This window comes from Perognathus longimembris, chromosome 16 (assembly GCF_023159225.1).
Source record: "Perognathus longimembris pacificus isolate PPM17 chromosome 16, ASM2315922v1, whole genome shotgun sequence".
NCBI classification, from domain to species: domain Eukaryota; kingdom Metazoa; phylum Chordata; class Mammalia; order Rodentia; family Heteromyidae; genus Perognathus; species Perognathus longimembris.
This window is the reverse complement of record NC_063176.1, coordinates 57,484,827-57,506,758: the sequence shown is the minus strand read 5'-3', so window position 1 is coordinate 57,506,758 and position 21,932 is coordinate 57,484,827. Positions and strand designations below refer to the sequence as shown.

The 21,932-nt window shown below is 44.8% G+C and overlaps 1 protein-coding gene across 2 annotated transcripts in view; it reads left to right on the top strand.

The window, feature by feature from the left end:
* The first annotated feature begins 646 nt into the window (after positions 1–646).
* Positions 647–21,932, top strand: part of Fam193a (family with sequence similarity 193 member A) — a 66,304-nt gene continuing 45,018 nt past the window's right edge. The window contains exons 1-4 of one of the 2 annotated variants that reach the window (XM_048363876.1): positions 647–2,882; positions 2,918–3,206; positions 20,795–20,931; positions 21,160–21,327. In XM_048363876.1, the coding sequence (XP_048219833.1) occupies positions 2,982–3,206; positions 20,795–20,931; positions 21,160–21,327 (530 nt within the window). In that variant the 5' untranslated portion in view covers positions 647–2,882; positions 2,918–2,981. The other variant, XM_048363875.1, reaches the window with a different exon arrangement.

The window sequence follows — 21,932 nt, the reverse complement described above, 5'->3', positions numbered from 1 at the left end:
AAAACTTTCATCATTAAATATATTCTGTGTGGGGCTGGAAATGTGGCATAGTGTTAGGGTGCTTGCCTGGCACACATGAAGCCCTGGGTTTGATTCCTCAGCACCACATAGACAGAAAAAGCTGGAAGTGACGATGTGGCTCAAATGGTAGAATGCTAGCCTTGAGCAAAAAGAAGTTCAGAGACAGTGCTCAGGCCCTGAGTTCAAGCCTCAGGGCTGGCCAAAAAAAAAAAGTGTGTGTGTGTGTGTATTTGGTGTTAATATGCCTTCATAAAATTGCCTTTATCAGCTTAAAGAAGTGACCATAGCATCCTTGTTTATTGGGAATAATTTCATTAATTAGTAGATAGTGAATTTTATCAATAGCCTTTTCTGTATACTGTCAAAATGGTGCTATGTGAACAGTCCCTAGAGGTATATTATGTGAATAAAGAAGGATTAAAAAAATTGAAAGTAGTAGCTAAAAAATATTCCAGTTGGGCTGGGAATGTGGCTTAGTGGTAGAGTGCTTGCCTAGTGTGCATGAAGCCCTGGGTTCGATTCCTCAGCACCACATAAACTGAAAAGGCCAGAGGTGGCGCTGTGGCTCAAGAAGTAGAGTGCTAGCCTTGAGCAAAAAGAAGCCAGGGACAGTGCTCAGGCCCTGAGTTCAAGCCCCAGGATTTGCAAAAAAAAAAAAAGGGAGGGGGGAAGAAAGCTGTACTGTAACACATTATAATTATATTGCTGAAAATAAGTGATTTAGAAAACTTAAATGTAGTCAGAGGAAAGAGATACATTATATATGGGAACAAAGATAAGACCAAACAGCAGAAATAGTACAAGCCAGAATAAATGAATACATTAATTAATTGTATGCCTATAAATACACTTTTTTTTTCTATTGCTAGAGAGTGAATCCAAGGCCTTATACATGCTAGCTAAGACAAGTCTCACAAAGTTTTCTGCCCAGGCTTGCTTCAAACCATACTCCTCAGATTTCAGCCTTTTGAGCATCTAGGATTATAGGCATGAGCACTGGTGCCTGTCTTCAAAACTTTTTCAGTACTCATGTGACACTTCTAGAGGAAATTTCCACACTTGGTCTCTCATGATGGTTGTTATAACACTGATGCGCTAAAAAGTTTTGTATAACAACGTCTCTGCCTATGTGTTTGGGAAACAATTTTTTCATAACCATGAATATGGATCCTCATCTGTAAGATATCATGTATTTTGCATTTCCAGAATCTGAAACATTTCTAGACCTAAGCCTTTACGATTAGGACACTTATATGTACTGGATGAATGGTGAGTGTGTCTGTGAGTGTCAGTGTGACTGCCAACTAAGATTTCCATCTTGGATTTGGGCAGCTGTGGAGCCTGATGTGTTCTGCATTGAACCCCTGGGAAGTTTGGTGTTGTAAGATTGCATCGGCAGTAGGAGACATGACTTTACAGGGGTCTAAATTGGTGTGAGTTTGGGAGTTACAGATTGCTGAGATCGGTTGGCACAGAAGACACTACTGTCCTGTTCTCTGTGGTTTGGGTTGTAAGGTTTACATCTGCCCGGATGCTGCTGAAGATGACATTTCTTTCTCCTTGCCCTCTAGATACTCAGGTGTCTGCTTAACCTGCAGAGCCTTATGACTGTGACTGTGACATATAGTTTAGACCATTGATTTGTAAAAACATGCAGTATATATGTGACCTCGAGCTATCAGCAGGCAAGCCAAGTGAGGGTGAGAGCCCCTCAATTCAAGCTCTGGTACCAAAAGATACAGGGAATCCACATGAAAGTCTGTTGTATCAAGAGGCCACGTCATTTCGTCACTCCTCAGTTCATTCTTTGAGCCCTGTGTTTGGGAGCTCTTAGTTCATGTGGTGCAAGTCCTGTCAGCTCACACCCCTGGTCTGCTGGAGTGCCCATCGTAGGACAGGGTTCTCCCTAAAGAGCCATATGCAGTGGAGCTGGCAGGGCCGGACGCCACCCGGGAAGGCTCTGGGCGAGCTGGGGACGTTGAAAAGGGTCGCAGCGATCTTGAAGCAGCAGCTTAGGCCCTGTTTCTCCCTCCACCAGTTTGGCTGCCGCAGGGACACTTGGGTGGCAGGAGAGAAACTGGAATACTGGAATACTGCGTGTCCCCTTCACCTTCACCCTGTGCCAAGGCTCCAGGCAGGGACAGAGCAGTGCTGGTCCTGCTGCCCCCTACCCTGAGTCTTCAGATCCTCTCCAGGGCCTGCAGGTGTTACTGGGATTACCTGATATGGGTTAAAATCATGCCCCATAAATGCTGGTGTTGGGACTTTAGGTGTTTCCAAACCCCTGAACTTTGGCTTCTCTTCCTATGTTTCTAAGGCGAGTTTTACTTTTCCCAAAGGGTGAATTGGGGGGGAGGATGCAAGGCAGTAATCTTGTCTCTTCCTCAGGCCTTATCTCCACCTTCACCCCACAGTAGGGAAATGTTTAAAAACAAGCCATGGAAATCTGGTAACTGATGATAAATTGTATATTACTCCATCATAATAACACATAAGGAAGTCTTAGTGTTGAGTGTGCGGCTGCCATCTGACTTTGTTGTTTGGGCAGAACAGTCCCCTCAGTGACGGTTTTAACTCAGCTTGCCAACCTGCCACCCCAGCCCCAGCGCTCTGGCATTGTAGCTTCAGGCACAGCGCATTGTGGGAGGATATTCTGGAGCTTTCTCATGGTCCCAAAATTCAGGATTGCAGTTTCTTCTGGGAGAAGTGACACGGCAGTACAGTGAAGAGTTAAGAGGTGCTTTTTTTTTTTTTTTTTTAAGATTTTCTGTATGGAGTTACTGTTTTATAACACTGAGTTCAGTTTTAGTCAAAAAGTTTCCTATTTTATGTTTTACTATGTAAACATACATGTGCATTTTATTTTAGAGCTGTATGTATCTTTTAACAATCTTGGTTTTGTTATCAGGTTTTGAAAATAGAATTTTTTTTTTCTATTCCAGACTCCTTTTAGTTTTGGCATGAATCATAGGACTCCACCCTACCCCGCTGGGGATTATTGTCTCCTATGCAGAAGTGAACGGAAAGACTCTTCATTCTTAGAGAGTGGAGTTAAGACTGCGAGCAAATTGGCCCTGTCCATGGCTCCCAAGGGCAACAGCGTGCTGCACCTGCCGCTGTGGGTGTGCCCAGACTGCCGGAGGACCGTGGAGAAGGAGGAGAGGCACGGCAGCCTTGACCAGCCGGTGAGTGGCTGCCAGCGGGGACAGGCCAATGGCGCCTCCTGTGTGGGTTGCAGGCTACCTGGCAGTTTGCCTCTGCTGTCAGGGCGCTCCATCCGCACCGTCTTCTCATCCGTGTCTGTCCTCTGGGATGCCCCTCCCTGGCCTCTGCTGCCCATGTCCACAATAGTTAAGGGCATCTGCCTGCCTTGCCCCCATAGAGCCAGCATGCCAGTGACCTTCCAGTTGTGTTTTGGCTTTTTAGTCTGGACTTGGGATTTTCTTGATGATAAGAGTTTTTGTGTGTTTAGTGCTACACAATTCTGTGGGCTGGTAACTACCTGAAACTTTCCCAGACGCAATTCTCAGGCCTGTCTGTCCCCCCCCCCCCCCGCCCCAATCTTTGAATCCATGCTGTGGCTTAGTGGAGGCCACCTCAATCTGATACTTGACCTAGGTTGAGAAATGGTGGGCATTTGTTCCCAAAAAGGCCTTTCCAGGCTGTGAATTGGCGAGTTGGCTCTTGCAGCCAACTTGAATGCCCTGCCTATATTCTAGGGTCTTCTCTTTGCTTTGATATTTGGTTGCAAGCATCTCTTTTCTGAGCTGTTTTTCTCCTTCCATCCATCACTGCATGGAGCCAGTAACAAGCAGCAGTCACTGCCCTTCCTTCTTGGGTTAATGGCATTAGTTGCTGTGGGAGTAGCAGTCCACTTTCCAGGCCTTGCCTTCTTCCTGGCTGCTGCCATTCAGACAGCCATTCAGCTGGCAGCTCCTCAAAGGCAGCACTCATCCACCCCAGTGCCAGTTTTGTAGCTAACCCCGAGACCTTAGTGTTGACCAACCAGATCAGAGATCGACTTCAGTCTTTACCCCTTTCCACAGATTCCCGTTTCCTGCTTTATTTCTCTTCCTTAAATCTATTTCTAACACATAAGAAAATATAGTCTGATTCTTTATTATTCTTAGATTATGTGTTGTACGCACATGTATGTGTGTTCTAAATTTCAAAAGGTTGTCATTTTGTCTTTACTATTTAATTGAAAGTTGTTTAGTAGTACTTGTGTTGTTTTTCTGTTTCATTTGTCAGCATTTGTGTGTGTGTGTGTGTGTGTTGAATGTTACCATTTCTCTTTCTGTTCCAGCCCTGCCCTGGTATTTATCTCAGCCATGCCTTTGGGAATGCTATTTCTATCCTCCTGGTGCAAGCCCCATTGGCTGTGCCCTGAGGGTTCTTATTCCCTCACTAGAAATTTGTCACCCTCTTCATTGATAGCGGCATCATATTGACTTTTTTTTCCCCCAGTTCTGGGGCTTGAACTCAGGGCCTGACCACTGATACTTACTATCCTTGGCTTCTTTTTGCTCACGGCTAGCACTCTACCTTTTGAGCCACAGTGCCACCTCCGGCTTTTTCTGTATATGTGGTGCTGAGGAATCGAACCCAGGACTTCATGCATGCTAGGCAGGCACTCTACCTCTAAGCCACATTCCCAGCCCCAAAGAGATAACTTTTGGTAGTCTGTTTTATCTTTTTTTTTCCTATTGGATGTGCAGCTTGAGCTCTGGTCCTGGGCGCTGTCCCTGAGCTCTTCAGCTCAAGGCTAGTGTTCTACCACTTGAGCCACTTCCGGTTTTCTAGTGGTTAATTGGAGGTAAGAGTCTCAGGGACTTTCCTGCCTGGGCTGGCTTTGAACCTTGATCCTCAGAGCTCAGTCTCCTGAGTGGCAAGGATTACAGGCATGAGCCACTGGCACCTGGCTAGTCTGTTTATCTTGTAATGTCCTTAAGAATTTCATAAAATTAGTTGAGATGTTTTCCTGTTTCTTTTTGTGTAAAACAGTCCTTTCCATTTCTCCTAAGTATTGCTCTTCCTGCTTCTGTCCTTCTGTCTGGTCATGTGCCAGACAGCGTGTGGCCAGCAGGGGACTGGTGCTGTCCCTGTGGTGGGTGTCCCTGGGATGGATGCTTAGTGCCCCCTGGTGCTGGACTGTCTCTAGTGGAGTGTATCCCATCCTTGTGTCTATGTGGCGGGGGGATTGGGTCCTCTATATTTTCTTCTTGGCCTATCTGTGATGGTGACATTTTCTCGGGCTTGTCCCTGCCATGCAGCCAGCCTCTGCTTTGTGTCAACAAGCAGCCAGTTGATCAGGCCTGGTCCTAGGCACAGGTGCCTGTCCCTGGCAGCTAAAGCTTTTGTCTCCTGCAGGAGGTAGGTGGACCTCCTGAGAGTTGAACATCCATCCCGCTCCTTGGGATTTCCAGGGTTTACAGGGCTCACACAGATGCTTACCACACTGGTTCACCCTTTTGTTCCTACTTTCATGACTTTCTTCTGCCTTCCTTTCTCAGACAAAGGTGAAAGAGCAACTATATCCTTTTCTCTGTACAAGGGCTTGTTGCCCTGGTGTAGTTTATCTGGATAGCCCTGCCACTCTTGTTATCCATGGTCCTGAGGTGGAGTCATATGGATTGCCTGGCCTCTGTCTCAGAGTCAGAGCTTGAGTCCTTTCTTCTCCCTCCCTCAGTCTTCTTCCCCTCAGGGGATGTAGAACTGGGTACTGAATGCAGCCTTGTAGAGAAGACATTCTATCTTCTAGAAAAGTCATTCCATTAGATAAGTGCCTCACAGTTACACCTATAGATTTCTCCAGAACCTTTTCCTAGATAGCTGCTCCTTCCCAGCCTCATGTCCTGCCCAAGCCTAAAAGGTTTTCCTTTCAAGCCTTCCATTTGACGATTCTCTCTGAGGCTCACTTCTTGGCTGTATCTTAGCGGTTCTCAGGTTCTTTCACAGATAGGGTCTCCTCATATTCTTAGGAACATCACCAAAGTCATTGCTATAAAGTTGTTTGCAGGATTCTATTTTCAATTCTAGTTTTCCTTGTGATAGGATTTTTTAAATTTCTTGTATTTGTGCTCCTTTTAAACTGAAGTAGCCTTTAATTTTTAAGATCCCATTCTTTTCACATTGTTTCACTTATTGCTATGTCATACACACGTATGCATTTTGCATTAATTAGTGCTATTTTATAGACACATGTATGCTGTTGTTTTTGCTCAGTTGATTCTGCATTGCACAGGACACTGCAGGGCCAAGAAAGAGGACAGCGCACAGTGAGCGTCCTCGGGCATCTTCCTCTATCCCCTTTGCTTGCCAAGGCCTCTGCTGCTGCCGGGGCCGTGGCCTCAAGCGTTCCACTCACCACCATCTCCTGGAAGGGGGTGACGGTGAGCACAGAGGTGTCAGTAGGTAGGCTCTACTCCAGTCTCTTCTCCTTTGGGAAGGAGCTCTGGTGCCCGGTCAGGTGGGCTGCACATCAGAACTGGGGGTCTGCCTATCTTCTAGTCCCTCCTGAGTGCTGTTTAAGGGGGCACCAAGAAGCCACTGGGCCTTTATCACATCATCCTATAATCTAGGTTATTTAGATTTTTCTTTCTTTTTTTTTTTTTTTGGCCAGTCCTGGGCCTTGGACTCAGGGCCTGAGCACTGTCCCTGGCTTCTTCCTGCTCAAGGCTAGCACTCTACCACTTGAGCCACAGCGCCACTTCTGGCCGTTTTCTGTATATGTGGTGCTGGGGAATCGAACCCAGGGCTTCATGTATACGAGGCAAGCACTCTTACCACTAGGCCATATCCCCAGCCCTTCTAGATTTTTCTTTTGTCTTAGATACTTACCCTAATTACCTTACTGTGATACCTGCAAGAAGCTTTTAATTATTGCTGTTGATTTTGAATTGCTAGTGTCAGTGGTTCAATTTTAAATATAGGTAATTTTTATTGTTTGTAATTCTTCAATTATTTTAAAGTTATTATACATGTTTAAATGACACTTATGTTACCTTTAGTTGTCTTGACTTTTAAAAATTAAATATGTTTATGCATATATACTTACATGGTTGTTTATTTTCATTCATTATTTTTTGGTGACAAAGGCTTTGAATTCAGGCTTTCCTCTTTTTTCTTTTTGCCAGTCCTGGCCCTCCTTGGACTCAGGGCCTGGGCACTGTCCCTGAGCTTCTTTTGCTCAAGGCTAGCACTCTACCACTTGAGCCACAGTGCCACTTCTGGCTTTTTCTGTGTATGTGGTGCTGAGGAATGGAACCCAGGGCTTCATGCATGCTAGGCAAGAACTCCACCACTAAGCCACATCCCAGCCCTGCCCCCCCCCCTTTTCCTTTTTTCAAAATTTACTATTTGTTTATTTTAGTGTAGGACTGGGGCTTGAACTCAGGCCCTCATGCTCTCTCTTGGCTCTTTTTCTCATGGTTGATGCTCTACCACTTGAGCCAGGCCCTCAGTCCCTGTGACTTTAATTACTTTAATCCTATCTTTGCCTTCCATGAACCACCATGCCCAGCTTGTTTTCTTACCTGGGCTGGCATCAAACAACAAACCTCTCAATTTCCACCTCTCAAGAAATTGCGGTGTCACCAAACGCAGGTTTTTTGTTGAGAGGGAGGTCCAACTTTTTGCTCAGGATAGCCTCAAACTGTACTCCTCCTGATCTCAGTCTCCTAAGTAACTTGGATTATAAGTGTGAGCTATCACTCCAGCTATTTTAATTCTTGAGTCTTACTATATAGTCTAGGCAGGCTTCAAATTTATAGTCTTCCCTCAGCCTCCTGAGTGCTGGTATTACTTGTGTGCCCCTCCATACCCAGCTGACCCTAAATTTATGTTTTCAGTACCACATAAAACATCAATGTTGTATATATTCATGCATGGTACTAGGCTCTGTTTTCCCTCTTGTTTTGCAGTACTAGGGATTGCTCTCAGGGATTATATGTACTTGCAAACAGCTCAGCCCTCCAGCCATTTTGTTTCCGTTTTTGCTTTTGATATTTGTATCGGATAATTGAGTTGTCCTCAGATTTCAAACCCTCTACCTCCCCTGGTGCTGGACTTATAGGCCTGTGCCTGTAATAATTCTAAATGTTTAAGTCCTGTCAAACATTGGTCTGTTCCTTCAAACATTTATAATTTCTTTGTGGTGAAAATCTTCAAAATCCTTTCTTGTGGCTTTTGTAAGCTACAGTGTTCCTGTTGCCCTACCCTGCGACCAGATATCCTCTACCTGTAGTGAGTGACCTTTATAACCAAAGTAGAAAGTCTGGGTCCGTATGGTAGTGATTTTTTTTCCCCTGGTTGTGAGCTTGAACTCTGGGCCTGGGTGTTGTCCCAGAGGAGCTCCACCACTTCTTGGTTTCTCTGTGATTGATTGGAGATAAAAGTTTATGGCCTTTCCTCCCTGGGCTGGCTTTGAACCTGATTCCTCAGATCTTAGCCTTCTGAGTAGCTACGATTGCAGACAGGAGCCACCAGCACCCAGCTGATAGTGATTCTTCATTAGTTACATTTGTTAATTCTGATACGAGGCCAAAGTTTGGTAAACTGTACCATGCCTGCCTGAAAATAGCATTTTCTCTGGGCTTGGGGAAGTGTTGTATGTGCCCCTGTTATTAGAATACCCCTCATGAACTGTGTTCTTAGGTCTCTTTGTGGTCTTCATTCTGTGTGTTTACCCTACCAGTTTCTGAGTGAAATCAGTTCAGATCTCCTATTCTGCATGTATCTTTCTCCTTTTTCCTTGCTGAACATGTTTTAAGGCTGTGCTGGGTGACTACAGGTTTAAATTAGGGAGTCTTACTATACCCTTCCTTTCACTGTTCTGGAGCCTGCTTGGTACCTTTTTTTCTCAAGGTCAATTGTGTTTGTAGATCTGAAGTCTCTTGGGTCCCTTCCTGCTTTCTCACTCTCTGCCATCTTTTCATTTCCCATCTCTGGTTTTAGATATTCTTGTGTATTTAGTGTAATGGTAGACTTTGTACTGAGTGATCTCAACTGTTCTTTGTAATTCCTATCACTTACTGTGTTATATTTGGGTCTGTTTCTGCTACCACACAGACCATAAATTAATACTGCCTTCCTGCCCCGTTATCAATTGCCATTTGCCTCTCTTAGTTTGTCACCTGGCTGTCTAAAGCTAGATATCATAATTTACATTTACTTTTCTTTTGAGTTTTATATAGCTGTGATAATATAGTAGGCACTCATGTCTTAGAGTCTTTGAATGCTGTTGTTTCTTCATTCTCATTGTTATGGACTATTTAGCTGTTTAGATACAATGCATTTTAGCTTCCAGGTCTTGTATTATGAATCATGCACCTGGTGCTCACAGTCAGTTCTGTTGGGTGTAAATACAGGGAATGGGCTAGGAATGTGGCTTAGTGGTAGAGTGTTCGTCCGGCATGCAAGAAGCTCTGGGTTCGATTCCTTAATACTACATAAACAGAAAAGGCTGGATGTGACACTGTGCCTCAAGTGGCAGAGTGCTAGCCTTGAGCAAAAGAAGCACAGGGACAGTGCCCAGGTCCCGAGTTCAAGCCCCAGGACTGACAAGAAAATTAAATAAAATAATAAATAAATAAATACATGAAGGGAGTCACTGAGTATCATGTGGGATTCAATCATTATTACCCACCGATTGCACATTTCCAAATGAAAACTATTTTTCAAAGCAAAAAGAACTTAGTAGAGTAATGGTGTTTTATGTTTTTCAGATCTCTTTAATTTCAGAGTGGAAAAAAAACACCTGGGTTCTCTGTGTGCTTATATTCATTCAGTATCTTTCTTGTGTTAGGTTGCTTCATTGAAGTATATAAAGAAATATTTTAGGATTTTTTCAAATATTCTTTGATGCTATAAATTAACCACAAAAAGTGGTGGTCCCCTCTCTCTCTCTCCCTCCCTTCCTTCTTCTCTTTCTTTCTCTGTCCCTTTCCTTTCCTTTCCTTTCCTTTCCTTTCCTTTCCTTTCCTTTCCTTTCCTTTCCTTTCCTTTCCTTCTTCCTCTCTCTTTTATTTACCCTCTTTGAATCAATCAGTCACAAAAACTGAGAGTATCTCTAGTTGGTCAAGCCTGGGTCTGTGGTCATCCTTAAGAGTCTGTTCCTTGAGCCTTATTGACTAGGCATGATAGAAGGATGTTCTTCAAGTAAAATCATTGTGAGTGAACATGCCTGTTCACACCCCTTGAGCTTCCCATTGGGCAGTTAGCTCCAAGGCTGCCTCTAGGGCCAGGGGAAAATTGAGAGCAACTGCCCAAACCACATACAGAGGCACTTGTAGTTTTATAATCTCAGTTGTAGGTCATTTGTAGAATAGTAGACACTTTTCATTATCAGTATTAAAGAATCCCATTTGGGCACTGGTAGCTAATGGCTGTAATCCTAGCTACTTAGGAAGCTGAGATCTGAGGATTGCAGTTCACAGCCAGCCGGGGCAAGAAAGTTGATGGGACTTTTATCTCCAAAATGTCAGAAGGGGAGCTGTGGCTCAAGTTAGCCTTGAGCCAAAAAGCTCAGGGAGAGCAGCAGCAGCACACACACACACACACACACACACACACTTGTGCCCTGTGTGGTGGCACTCACCTGTAATCCTAGAACGTGGAATGCTAAAGAAGAAAAATAACAGCTTTGAAGGTACCTTGGGCTACATAGCAAGACCCTGTACCAGAAAACAAAGCAATAAAAATCCCATCAAACAAACAGATATTCCCTCTATTGATATCACCACTGATGTCATCAGATCAGTCTTTGGAAACATAATTAAGCCTACAGTAGCAGATACAGGTTTTTAAAAATTCTAACCTTTGCTCAGAAGCAGTTATGATTCTGAGCAAAGCTCATGGCTACAAGTGGTGTCAGTTTTGTTTTTCATAAAGTGACTCACTTCGTTCACATTTGGAACATAATTTGAAAGAGCAGACCACCATGGTTTGGTCTGTCAGTTATTTTTTATTTCGTCTAAGACTAGGACTTGAACTCAGTATCTCACACTTTCGCTCATTGATGGGCCTTCTGCCCCTGAGCCATGCCTCGGACCTCTGTCAGTTATTCTTTCAAGCAGAATTTCTTCATGGGCAGAATGGCTCCCCCCTCTCAGTACTCCATGCAGTTCCTCCAGGTAACAGCTCCCCTGGGGAGGCGGCACAGCCAGCACAGGGCCTGCTGGTGCTTTGTCCTCACTGCTAGAGCTGGGCCTTGCTTCCAGCATGTTTGCTTCCACCCCACACACGGGAGAAGAGAGGATACTAAGAAGGAAGTAGTTTTGACTAGTTGGTCCCCGAAGGAAGGGTGCTGGGGACCATCACCCAGCCATGACCACACTGAGAATCGCTCTTCTTGTATGTGTATACTTACGTATAGATGTATCATACATACTTATAAGTGTGTATGCTTAGACACAGTCATAATTACAATGTGTTCCTTATTGGTGGTCTCCACTGGAAATAGCTGCCTTTTAAAATTCTTTACTGTAAGAGTGTGTATGTGTGAACAAGAGTTTCCTTTTATTCTAGCCAAATTTTTGCTTGTTACTACTGTTTTATCTAGTTCTGTTTGTAATTTTTTTCTATCATGAGAACATTAACATTTTAGTGTGTATTTTATTTTATCAATTTTGATAAAATAAGTATAATATGAACCACAAATGCAAATCATGTAAGTAATTTCAAAATTTTTAGTTAACTGCATTTCAAAACCTAAGAGAATTTTAAGTATTATGGGACATGAGACCCAAAAAAGCCAGTATTATGGTACCTACATTACTTAGGAGGCTGAGGATGAAGGATCTTGTCTCAAAAAGGGACGTGAGGACCATATAAGACTACTTCCAGCGGTCTTCCCAAAGACCTTAAAAACTCTTGAAGCAAATATGTGGCATGTTGAATGTGGTTGGTCCTGCTGGCTAGATTGGCATTGGTGGCAGGGAAGACCAGTGAGGTAAGCAAGGCCTACGCTGGTGGCGGGAAGCCTGCCCCTCAGTGTGAGGAGTGGTTTCCTGGGTGCCTGACTGAGGGCACCTCAGCAGGTGGAGCCATGGAGCTGGAGCCCGCAATATATGGCTCCAGGATTGCAGATGCTCATCTGCCTCTCTATGGATGTGCGTGTGCTCATGTTGTGACGCATAGCACAATGAACCCAGTGTAAGGATCAGCTCTTTCCTGTGCTCAGCTACACCAGGGATTGCCCCTTGCGTCTCAGAACTCTTACAGCACTCTTCTCAAATTTTATATTACACTATCACTATTTTTTATCCCTTCAAAAAATTTTAGCACATCTATGTGTATCTCAAGTATTTTGTTCAGTTTTAATCTTTTTGAAAACGATACATGCTTGTGTTGTCTGCTCTATGTTGCTTTTCTTTGTTTTTGAGTTTCCTTTGTGCTGTTTGAGTAGCTTTGAACCAGCCAGTTCCCAGTTTTCTAGTATTTGACCTTATCTTGTATCTTGTCCTGTTGAGTCTTAGCCATCATCAAAACAGAACACCTGGCTAAACTAGAAAGACAGCCAACAGACAGAGATCTTCAAAAAAAATAAACAAAAAAAAAAACACCTGTAGAACGAGCTTCATTAATTACAGTGGTTGCTGATGGAGTTTGTTAGCACTACCCAATAGAGAGGACAGAAATTAAGTAGCTTCAGGGGAAAAAAAAGTCAGATGAGAGGTTGCCTGGCTTTTTTGTCACTTGCCTCAGTGCTTTTGAGACTCTTCTATCTGGTTACATGTAGTAGTTTTTAATTCTTCTTTATTTCTGAGTAGTATTCCATTGAATAAATAAGTTGCAGTTTAATTTGCCTATGTAATATTCAAAGTCTGGTGTTTATGTAGATATGGTTTGTTTCCCTTTGAAAGACACCTAGGAGTGAATTACTTATACTATGATCTCACTGTTCAATATGTGATTAACATTTTTTTTAAAACTGTCATTCTGTTTTCCAAAGTGCTTATATTCTTGTTCAGCCTCATATGAGTTCCATTTGCTCTCACGTTGCTGCCAAGTGCTTACTTACGGCCTTTGTGGTCGTTTATAGTGTTATCTTGGTATGATTTTAATTTTTTTATTTTTTATTTTTTGGCCAGTCCTGGGCCTTGGACTCAGGGCCTGAGCACTGTCCCTGGCTTCTTCCCGCTCAAGGCTAGCACTCTGCCACTTGAGCCACAGCGCCGCTTCTGGCCATTTTCTGTATATGTGGTGCTGGGGAATCGAACCTAGGGCCTCATGTATCCGAGGCAGGCACTCTTGCCACTAGGCTATATCCCCAGCCCAATTTTTTTATTTTGAAGTACTGAGGTTTGAGTTCAGGCCCTGGAGCCTGCCAGGCAGGCGTTTTACCACCTGAGCCATGCCGCCAGCTCTTCTTGCTTCCATTATTTTCCATAGAGGGCCTGAATGTTTTGACTAGGCCCATCTGTACCACAGTCATCTGTTTACATAGCCCCCCCCCCATGACTTATTTTTTTCCTGGTCCTGTGCGGGGCCTGGGCACTGTCCCTGAGCATTTGAGCCACAGCTCTGCTGGTGTGTGTGTGTGTGTGTGTGTGTGTGTGTGTGTGTGTGTGTGTGTGTGTGTGTGTGTGTGTGTGTGTGTGTGTGTGTGTGTGTGTGTGTGTGTGTGTGTGTGTGTGTGTGTGTGTGTGTGTGTGTGTGTGTGTGTGTGTGTGTGTGTGTGTGTGTGTGTGTGTGTGTGTGTGTGTGTGTGTGTGTGTGTGTGTGTGTGTGTGTGTGTGTGTGTGTGTGTGTGTGTGTGTGTGTGTGTGTGTGTGTGTGTGTGTGTGTGTGTGTGTGTGTGTTTAATTGAATAGGATAGTTCCATGGACTTTCCTGCCCAGATTGGCAGTTCTCAGATTTCAGCTTCCTGAGTAGCCAGGATTATAGGCATGAGCCAGTGATACCTAACTCACACCCAGCTTTTCATCACTTGAGATGAGTCTTGGGAAATTTTGTGCTCAGGCTGGCCTAGAGCTGTGATCCTCCTGAGTATCTGGGATTACAAGCATGAACCATCATTCTTTTTATTTTTTGGCAGTGCTTGGGGTTTGAACTTAAGAGTGTCACATATGCTGGGCTGGTGCCATGGTGCTGTACCATGCCTCCAGCCTTTAATCGTTTATTCATTTATTTATTTTTATGATGATACTGGGGCTTGAACCTGAAGTTTTGTGCTCTTGCTTAGCTTTTTCATTCAAGGCTGGTACACTACCACTTGAGCCAAAACTCCATGAGCTTTTCAGGAGTTGACTGAAGATAAGAGTCTCATGGACTCTTTTTTTTTTTTTTTTTTTTGGTCAATTGTGGGCTTGAACTCAGGGCCAGGGCACTGTCCCTGAGCTTTTTGTGCTCAAGGCTAGTGTTCTACCACTTTGAGCCACAGATCCCCATCTGGTTTTATAGTGGTTAATTGGAGATAAAGTGTCTCACAGACCCACAATCCTTAGATCTCAGCCCTCTGAGTAGCTAGAATTTACAGATGTGAGTTACCAGCACCCAGCTTCTCATAGGCTTTTTTGCCTGGTCTAGCTTCTAACATGATCCTCAGATCTCAGCCTCCTGAGTAGCTAGTATTGCAGGTATGACCCACTGGTGCCCAGCTTAATTTTCGTTTTTAAATGACTTGTCTCTGAGAAAATTTTTAACTTATTTTTCATTTTTATTTCTTTGGTAAATTGTATATTCAATTCTTTTGTCTATTTTTGAATGTTTTATTTTTATTGAATTGTGAGAGAGTCTTATATTCCAAATACAAGTTATTTCTTTTGTTCTTTTTTTTCTTTGGTCTGTCATGGGGCTTGAACTCTGCGTATGGACACTGCCCCTGAGCTCTTTAGCTCAAGGCTAATGCTGTACCACTTAAGCCACAGTGCCAATTCCATTTTTCTGGTGGTTAATTGGAGATAATAGTCACACGGACTTTCCTGCTTGGGCTGATCTCAGCCTTCTGAGTAGCTAGGATTACAGGTGTGAACCACGGGCGCCCTGACTCGCTCCGGGTTCAAACATAAGTTCTTTATCAAATATGTTTCACAAAAATTATTCTCCCAGTACGTGGCTTGTGGTTGCTTTACAGGATACTCTTTTGGAAGAGCACAGGTTTTAACCTTTGATCAATCCAGTTTATCAGGTTTTAAACGATTTGTGCCTTTTGTATTCTCTATAATAAGCTATTGTTCGGTTTGTTGGTGGTGTAGCATTTACATATTCCATATCCTTTCCTATATCATGTCTAGTGACTGAGAGGCATGGGTTAGTGTATTTCCTCTGATTTTTAACTTCCCATGTGTCATGTCTAGTGACTAAGAAGCATGGATTGGTGTATTTCCTGTGGTTTTGGTTCCCATTCTACTGTGTTAGCATTACAGTTTTCCCTTGAATAAATCCCATCATCATCCTCACATTATTGTCTGTTTTCCTTGCTACTAATATTCCTTGTTCTGTTTTTCATACCTGTTAGTCTTCCCTTCATTGTCTTCCTCTGTGAATTAACAGGTTAACAGGTTTTTAATGACTCTCCTTTACTTCTTTTTTTTTGGCCAGTCCTATGCTGTGAACTCAGGGCCTAAGCACTGTCCCTGGCTTCTTTTTTGCCACTTGAGCCACAGCGCCACTTCTGGCCATTTTCTGTATATGTGGCGCTAGGGAATTGAACCCAGGGCCTCAGGTATACGAGGCAAGCACTCTTGCCACTAGGCCATATTCCCAGCCTCTCCTTTACTTCTTGTTGGCTTACTATGTATATTATGTATATGTCATAATGTTATTAGTTGTTGTTTCTGGAGTTTAGATGGTCTTCTTTGATTTTCAAGGCTGTCATACCACTTCACATAAAGTGTCAGCACCTTACTGCAGCACACCTTAAGCCCCACTGTTACTGATGCTTAGGTAATTAGATACTGTCTTTATGTATGTATATTTTACTATTTTTATGTTTCAATAATTGTCTTAAAAAATTCATGAATGCATGGTCTTTGAACCACATCTTTGTCATAAATGGTATTTTTTGTTCCTTTAGGTAGGTCTATATTTTCACCTAGTAATGTTTTCTTTCTGCCTCAAGAACCAACTTAGCCAGACATGGTAATGCAAATCTGAAATCTCAGCACTTAGGAGGCAAAGGCAGGAGGATCAAGAACTGGAGACCAGCTTGTTGTGACTAGTTGAGACCTTGTGTCACATAGAACAGACAAGCAGACAAAAGACTGTGCCAGGCTCTAGTGGAGTGGCTCATGCCTGTATGTAATTCTATCAGAAGACAGAGAGAGATCTGAGGATTACAGTTCAGAGCCAGCCCAGGCAGGAAAGGCCGTGAGACCAGAAAACCAAAGTGGTGTAGAGTATTAGCTTTGAGCAAAAGAGCTCAGGAACAGTGCCCAGGCCCTGAGTCCAGTCCCCACAGCTGACCAAAAAAACAAATCCTAAAACTTAGCATTGACTGTGCAAGGCTCTGTATAGTCTGCAAGTCCTCATTGTCCTGGTCTTCGTTTTAGAAAGATGTTTTGCTTGGAATTAGATTGTTAGCTTTTTATGAAAAGCATGTGCTGTCCTTCCTTTGCTTCTGTGTAAATAATCTCTCCATTTCTTGCCTCTAAGACTTGTGCTCTATTGCTGCAGTTTCCAGCGGTTTCACTGTGAAGGCCCTTGGGGTGGCACCGGTTTGCTTCAGTTCAGCCAGTTTGGGAATTTCCTACCTACCCAGGAGGCTGAAATCTAAGGATTGAGGTTCAAAGCCATCCCACCAAAAAAAAAAAAAAAAAAGAAAGAAAAAGAAAAATCATCTCCAGTTAACCAGCAAGATGCCAGACTAGAGGAATAGCTCAAGTGGGAGAGCATCAGTTGTGAGCAAAAAAGCTAAGTGAGGGGCTAGGGATATGGCCTAGTGGCAAGAGTGCCTGCCTCTTATACATGAAGCCCTGGGTTCAATTCCCCAGCACCACATATGCAGAAAAATGGCCAGAAGTGGTGCTGTGGCTCAAGTGGTAGAGTGCTAGCCTTGAGTAAAAAGAAGCCAGGGACAGTGCTCAGGCCCTGAGTCCAAGCCCCAGGACTGCCCCCACCACCACCAAAAAAAAAAAAAAGCTAAGTGAGAGCACAAGGCCTTGTTCAAGCTCTGGTGCTGGAATAAAAAAGGAAAATTGGAAACGTGTCTACTATGTCTTCATATGTAAGATGTATTTGTTTTGTCTGTCATTTTTGTCATAATTCTGTGTGTTTCATTATGTGGTTCCCCCCCCCCCATATTCAAGTTTATTGATACTCTGCCTTTAGCCTGCTTATAAATCTATTTAGTGTATGTTTCTTTTTCTTAGGCTGGAGGCCTACACTTTTGCTCATTGGCTGGTGTTCTGCCAATCAACTGAGCCAAGCCTCCAACTAGTGTGATCTTTTTTTTCTTTAAATGACCCCCGCCCCATCCTGGGCCTTGGACTCAGGGCCTGAGCACTATCCCTGGCTTCTTTTTGCTCAAGGCCAGCACTCTGCCACTTGAGCCACAGTGCCACTTCTGGCCATTTTCTGTATATGTGGTGCTGGGGAATCGAACCCAGGGCTTCATGTATACGAGGCAAGCGCTCTTGCCACTAGGCTATATCCCCAGCCCCCAGTTTCGAATTTTTGACTGCCAGGTACATGATCGCCATTAGTTTGTGTCTGTTTCTATTCCTTGGCCCTTCTTTCTTGTCAAATTATAATTTTCCTGCCTTCAGTTTTGTTACTGGATACCAGGTTTTTATTTTATACTGAATGCTATATTTTGTTGTGTTTTTTTAAGTTGTCTTTGACTTGGACAGAACATGACTGAGATTCAGATTGTGCAAGTGCTATGCAGTGCCACGTTTAAGGATTTTAGATGTACTCTCTTGTGCCTTCCTTTAAAAAACTTCATCTCTATCAGTGGGAAGTGTCACTGTCACAGTTTGTGGCTTCTGTACACAGTGGTGTGCCTGACTCCCATTCACATGAACTTCTCAAGTAAAAAGTCAGAAGGTGCAGGATTTCAGATAGCAGTTTGTGAGAAAAGAACTACTGGGATGGTTTAGTTAAGGTGTCACATGGAATTTGCTAGAAGTGCACCTGGCACCACAACAGAAACTAAACTGGTACTTCTTAACACTAAGGAGGAGGACAGGAGATAAAGCCCTCCTGATCTGTGGGGTGAGCTGTGGAGAGCACGGTCATGGCAGAAGGGTCACCTCCTCCCCACAGAGAAGCCCCCTTCAGTACTCAAAGGGCAGAGCTACCTGGTGGTGGGAGCTTTTCAGTGTCCTGCTAGTGCTCTCTGCCCACAGGTCGAATGTGTTCCTGCATCACAGGACATGGCAGAGGTAGATTTGGAACAGAGAGACAAAAAAAAGTGGGTCCTCTAACCTCAAAGGATAGGAGGGCTTGTCTTTTTGCTGAGGCTTGACTGGTGGAGAAACCCCTAAAGTTTATCAGAAGCCACACAGTGAGTAGACTCATGCTCTAAGCAAAGGAGTAAGTACAGTGACATAAAGGCGGAACTCTGTCCTGTGAAACTTTTAGGGCTGTTGTAAACAAGATACTGAGAGTTAATCCAGAGTGCTTAGGGGTGAGCAGGTTTGATGCAGGACATGAACTTATTAGGCTACATGAACTTGATCTAGCGACCTCTTGAGGAAACACCCAAGTAGGCAGACATGAAAAGGGCCTGTGGTAATAAGCCTGTGTATCACCAGGCAGGAGGGACTGAGGCCAGAGGGTCACCCTGTACAGGATGCAGTTGAGGTTGTGGAAGAAAGGTGCTGGCCTGCCCCTCCAGCCCAGCTTCTGCTCCCCTTACCCATGTCACCCCCGTCTTAGATGTCTGACTGCTTGTCACTGCCCACATTGGGGTCCTTCAGACCTCATGGTCTTTGCCGTTACTCTTGGTGTTGGGTTTGTCTCATTTTGGGGCTTTAAATCCAATCTGCACAAAGCTCCAACTATCTTGGCTAATTCAAGCTTTCCCCAAAGGTGTAGGATGTGAAGTTAGGAGTCACCAGAGCAGAAGCTGTACGCAGCGTCCTCACGTCTTTTCTGTGCATCCACGGTGGAGAAAGAGCTGTGGAAAGGAGTTGGGGGGCGGGTGTCTTCATTTTTGTCAGGCTGTCTGGTTCCTTTTTTTTTCTTCTTTTTTTGGCCAGTCCTGAGGCTTGGACTCAGGGCCTGAGCCCTGTCCCTGGCTTCTTTTTGCTCAAGTCTAGCACTCGGCCACTTGAAACACAGCACCGCTTCTGGCTGTTTTCTATATATGTGGTGCTGGGGAATCGAACCCAGGGCTTCATGTATACAAGGCAAGCACTTGCCACTAAGGCCATATTCCCAGCCCAGGCTGTCTTGTTCTTTGGCTAACCAGGCCTGTGGTCTTAACAGGTTGTGCTGTTGATTGTGAGAAGCTGGTGGTGTCTGGTCTTCTGTGACAGTACCACAAGCTAGGTGACTGGAGGCTGAAAGTCAAAACACCAATGTTGTGGTGCAGGGCTGGTACTCCCTGCCCTTGCAGCCTCCTTTCCCACCTCCTTCTCCCACTTCCCACCAGCCAGGGATGGCACAGCTCCTTGCTGGTCCCCCAGGCTCTTCTAGCTCAAAACCTGATGTGGGAGTCTACGTGCTCAATCCCTGGGACAGGATGGGCCCTGGAAGGGGCTCCTTGTCTAGTAGTCAAAAGGGTAGTGGTGTGAATAGTATGTTGGAGAACCCAGGTAAAGGAGCACTGCTCCCTCTGGAGGGGAAGTGCAGTTCTCTAATCCCAACAAGTCCTCTGTAGAAGTCTTTTTCTGGTGGGACTCCGCACTTCTCAATCTGTTGGGGATCCCCATCTGTGAGCCCTGAAGGGGATTCTGCAGTGTTCCAGTCCACCTTGCAATGCATCACGCAAGGGGGCCAGAGGCTGGCTGGGCCAGTGTGGGAGAGGGAGAGGATAGGGATTAGGTTCCCAGGTTGAGGTTCTGATCTCTACTGGGAATGGTCAATTGAGATCCTTTCTGTATGTGGGTGCAAGGGACACCACCATCTCACCAGCTTCATTTGGACTTGTCCAGAATATTCTTCTAAAGCCTCTGTGTTCCTCAGTCAAAGCAGGCAGCCCATATCATGGCACCCTAGGACAGAAAGGCACTGGCCCCCAACTGTTGGATGCTGGGCTCAGAGTACCGTGTGGTTCTTGTTGAGTGTCCCCACCACTCCTAGGAGGCAGGGGGTTCATCATTCTCGAAGGTTCCTGCTGGGCTAGTCATCTCATGTACTGCTTGGGCCACCAGAAATAGAGCTGTTCTCTTGTAAAGAATGAAAATTATGGTGTTTTCTCATGTGATAATGACATAAACCATCAGTATAGTTTTAAAACAAAAAAAGGAAAGAAAAATCACCAGTCCAAATAAAAAAATCTTGAGAGAACAAGTCTCTGATTTAATGTTGGTTAAGATGTTTTCTAATGTCTCATTTTTAAAATTTCTTTCATAGGTATTTTTCTAAGTAGTCAAGAAAAGATTGGTGGGCTGGGAATATGGCCTAGTGGTCTAGTGGTAGAGTGCTTGCCTCCTATACATGAAGCCCGAGGTTCGATTCCTCAGCACCACATATATAGAAAATGGCCAGAAGTGGCGCTGTGGCTCAAGTGGCCGAGTGCTAGCCTTGAGCAAAAAGAAGCCAGGGACAGTGCTCAGGCCCTGAGTCTGCGCCCCCAGGATTGGCAAAAAAAAAAAAAGAAAGAAAGAAAAGAAAAAATTGGTGCCTGAACATTGAATGTAACTGATCTGTTCTGTTTTTGAAGCAGGGTCAAGATTTTCTTCTTCATTCCCCGCTGGGGGGCTCGCAGCCAGAGGCCAGTGGTTCTAGTAGGCTGACCTTGGGTGCGCAGACACTGCCCTCGGACACTGCGTGCTCATGCGAGGCCTGCAGTGAGCGCAGGTACGTGAGAGAAGTCTCATTAGAGTGTTATGTACATGGGTGACAGTGGTGGCAGCTGCTGAGAGGTGAAGGGGGAAGCCGACTGACAGGGCTGTGTGCCCAACCTGGGAAATAAACCAGTAGGTCCAAGTGGGTACACAGGATGGAAAGGTACAGGCTCTGGAGCTCCTTGCTATCGCTGTCAGGAGACTGCCTGCCCTAACTGCTGGTTTCCGTGTTGTGTCACAGAGACATCTCAGCAGAGACGGACCGGGAACCACAGCAGCTGCAGAACTACTGGTCGGAAGTACGCTACATGGTCCGCTGCATATATCGCCAGGCAGGGACCCCACTGGCAGATGACCAGGACCAGACTTTGGTACCTGACAAGGAGGGAGTGAAGGAGCTCGTAGATAGGTACACGTTACCCCTGTGTGTTTTCCCCATCCAGATCCTTGCTTCCTCTCCTCTGCTGTCTGTGGAGCCCCAGCACTCGGGTTTCCTTGTAGGTCCTGAGTAAAGCTCAGCTGGGCTCGCTCAGCCCCGGGTGTGGTTCAGGTCTTCAGCAGACAGTGGCAAAAATGAGCTTTGCGGGCAAAACAAAGTTCTCCTCCTTCCAATGAAACACAAAATATTTCTGTCATTTCCTTGGGTGAAAACTGACAATGCCTCCTTGAGTCTCTGCTGTACAGAGGCGATACCAAGTACTACATAAGCACTCTTGCATTCACCAGCCAGGGAAAAAGGCTGAGCGCCCCCATTACTGAGATGTGGTGAGCTCTGGCAGCTTGGGCAGGTGCCTGCAGCCCAGCGGGGCAGGGATGGGAGTGGGGGGTAGAAGGCTGGGGAGCCTGGCCTACTTGAGCAGCTGCTCACACTGAAGTGGCTTGTGCCTCGAAGCTCTTCAACACTTGCCAAAAGTGAGGTGGACGTCACTTCTCTTCTTTCTTATAGCTTGTACCATTCCTCCCCCTCCCCCCCAATTTTTGAAATGTTCCAAATAAAACAACAAATTTGAGCTG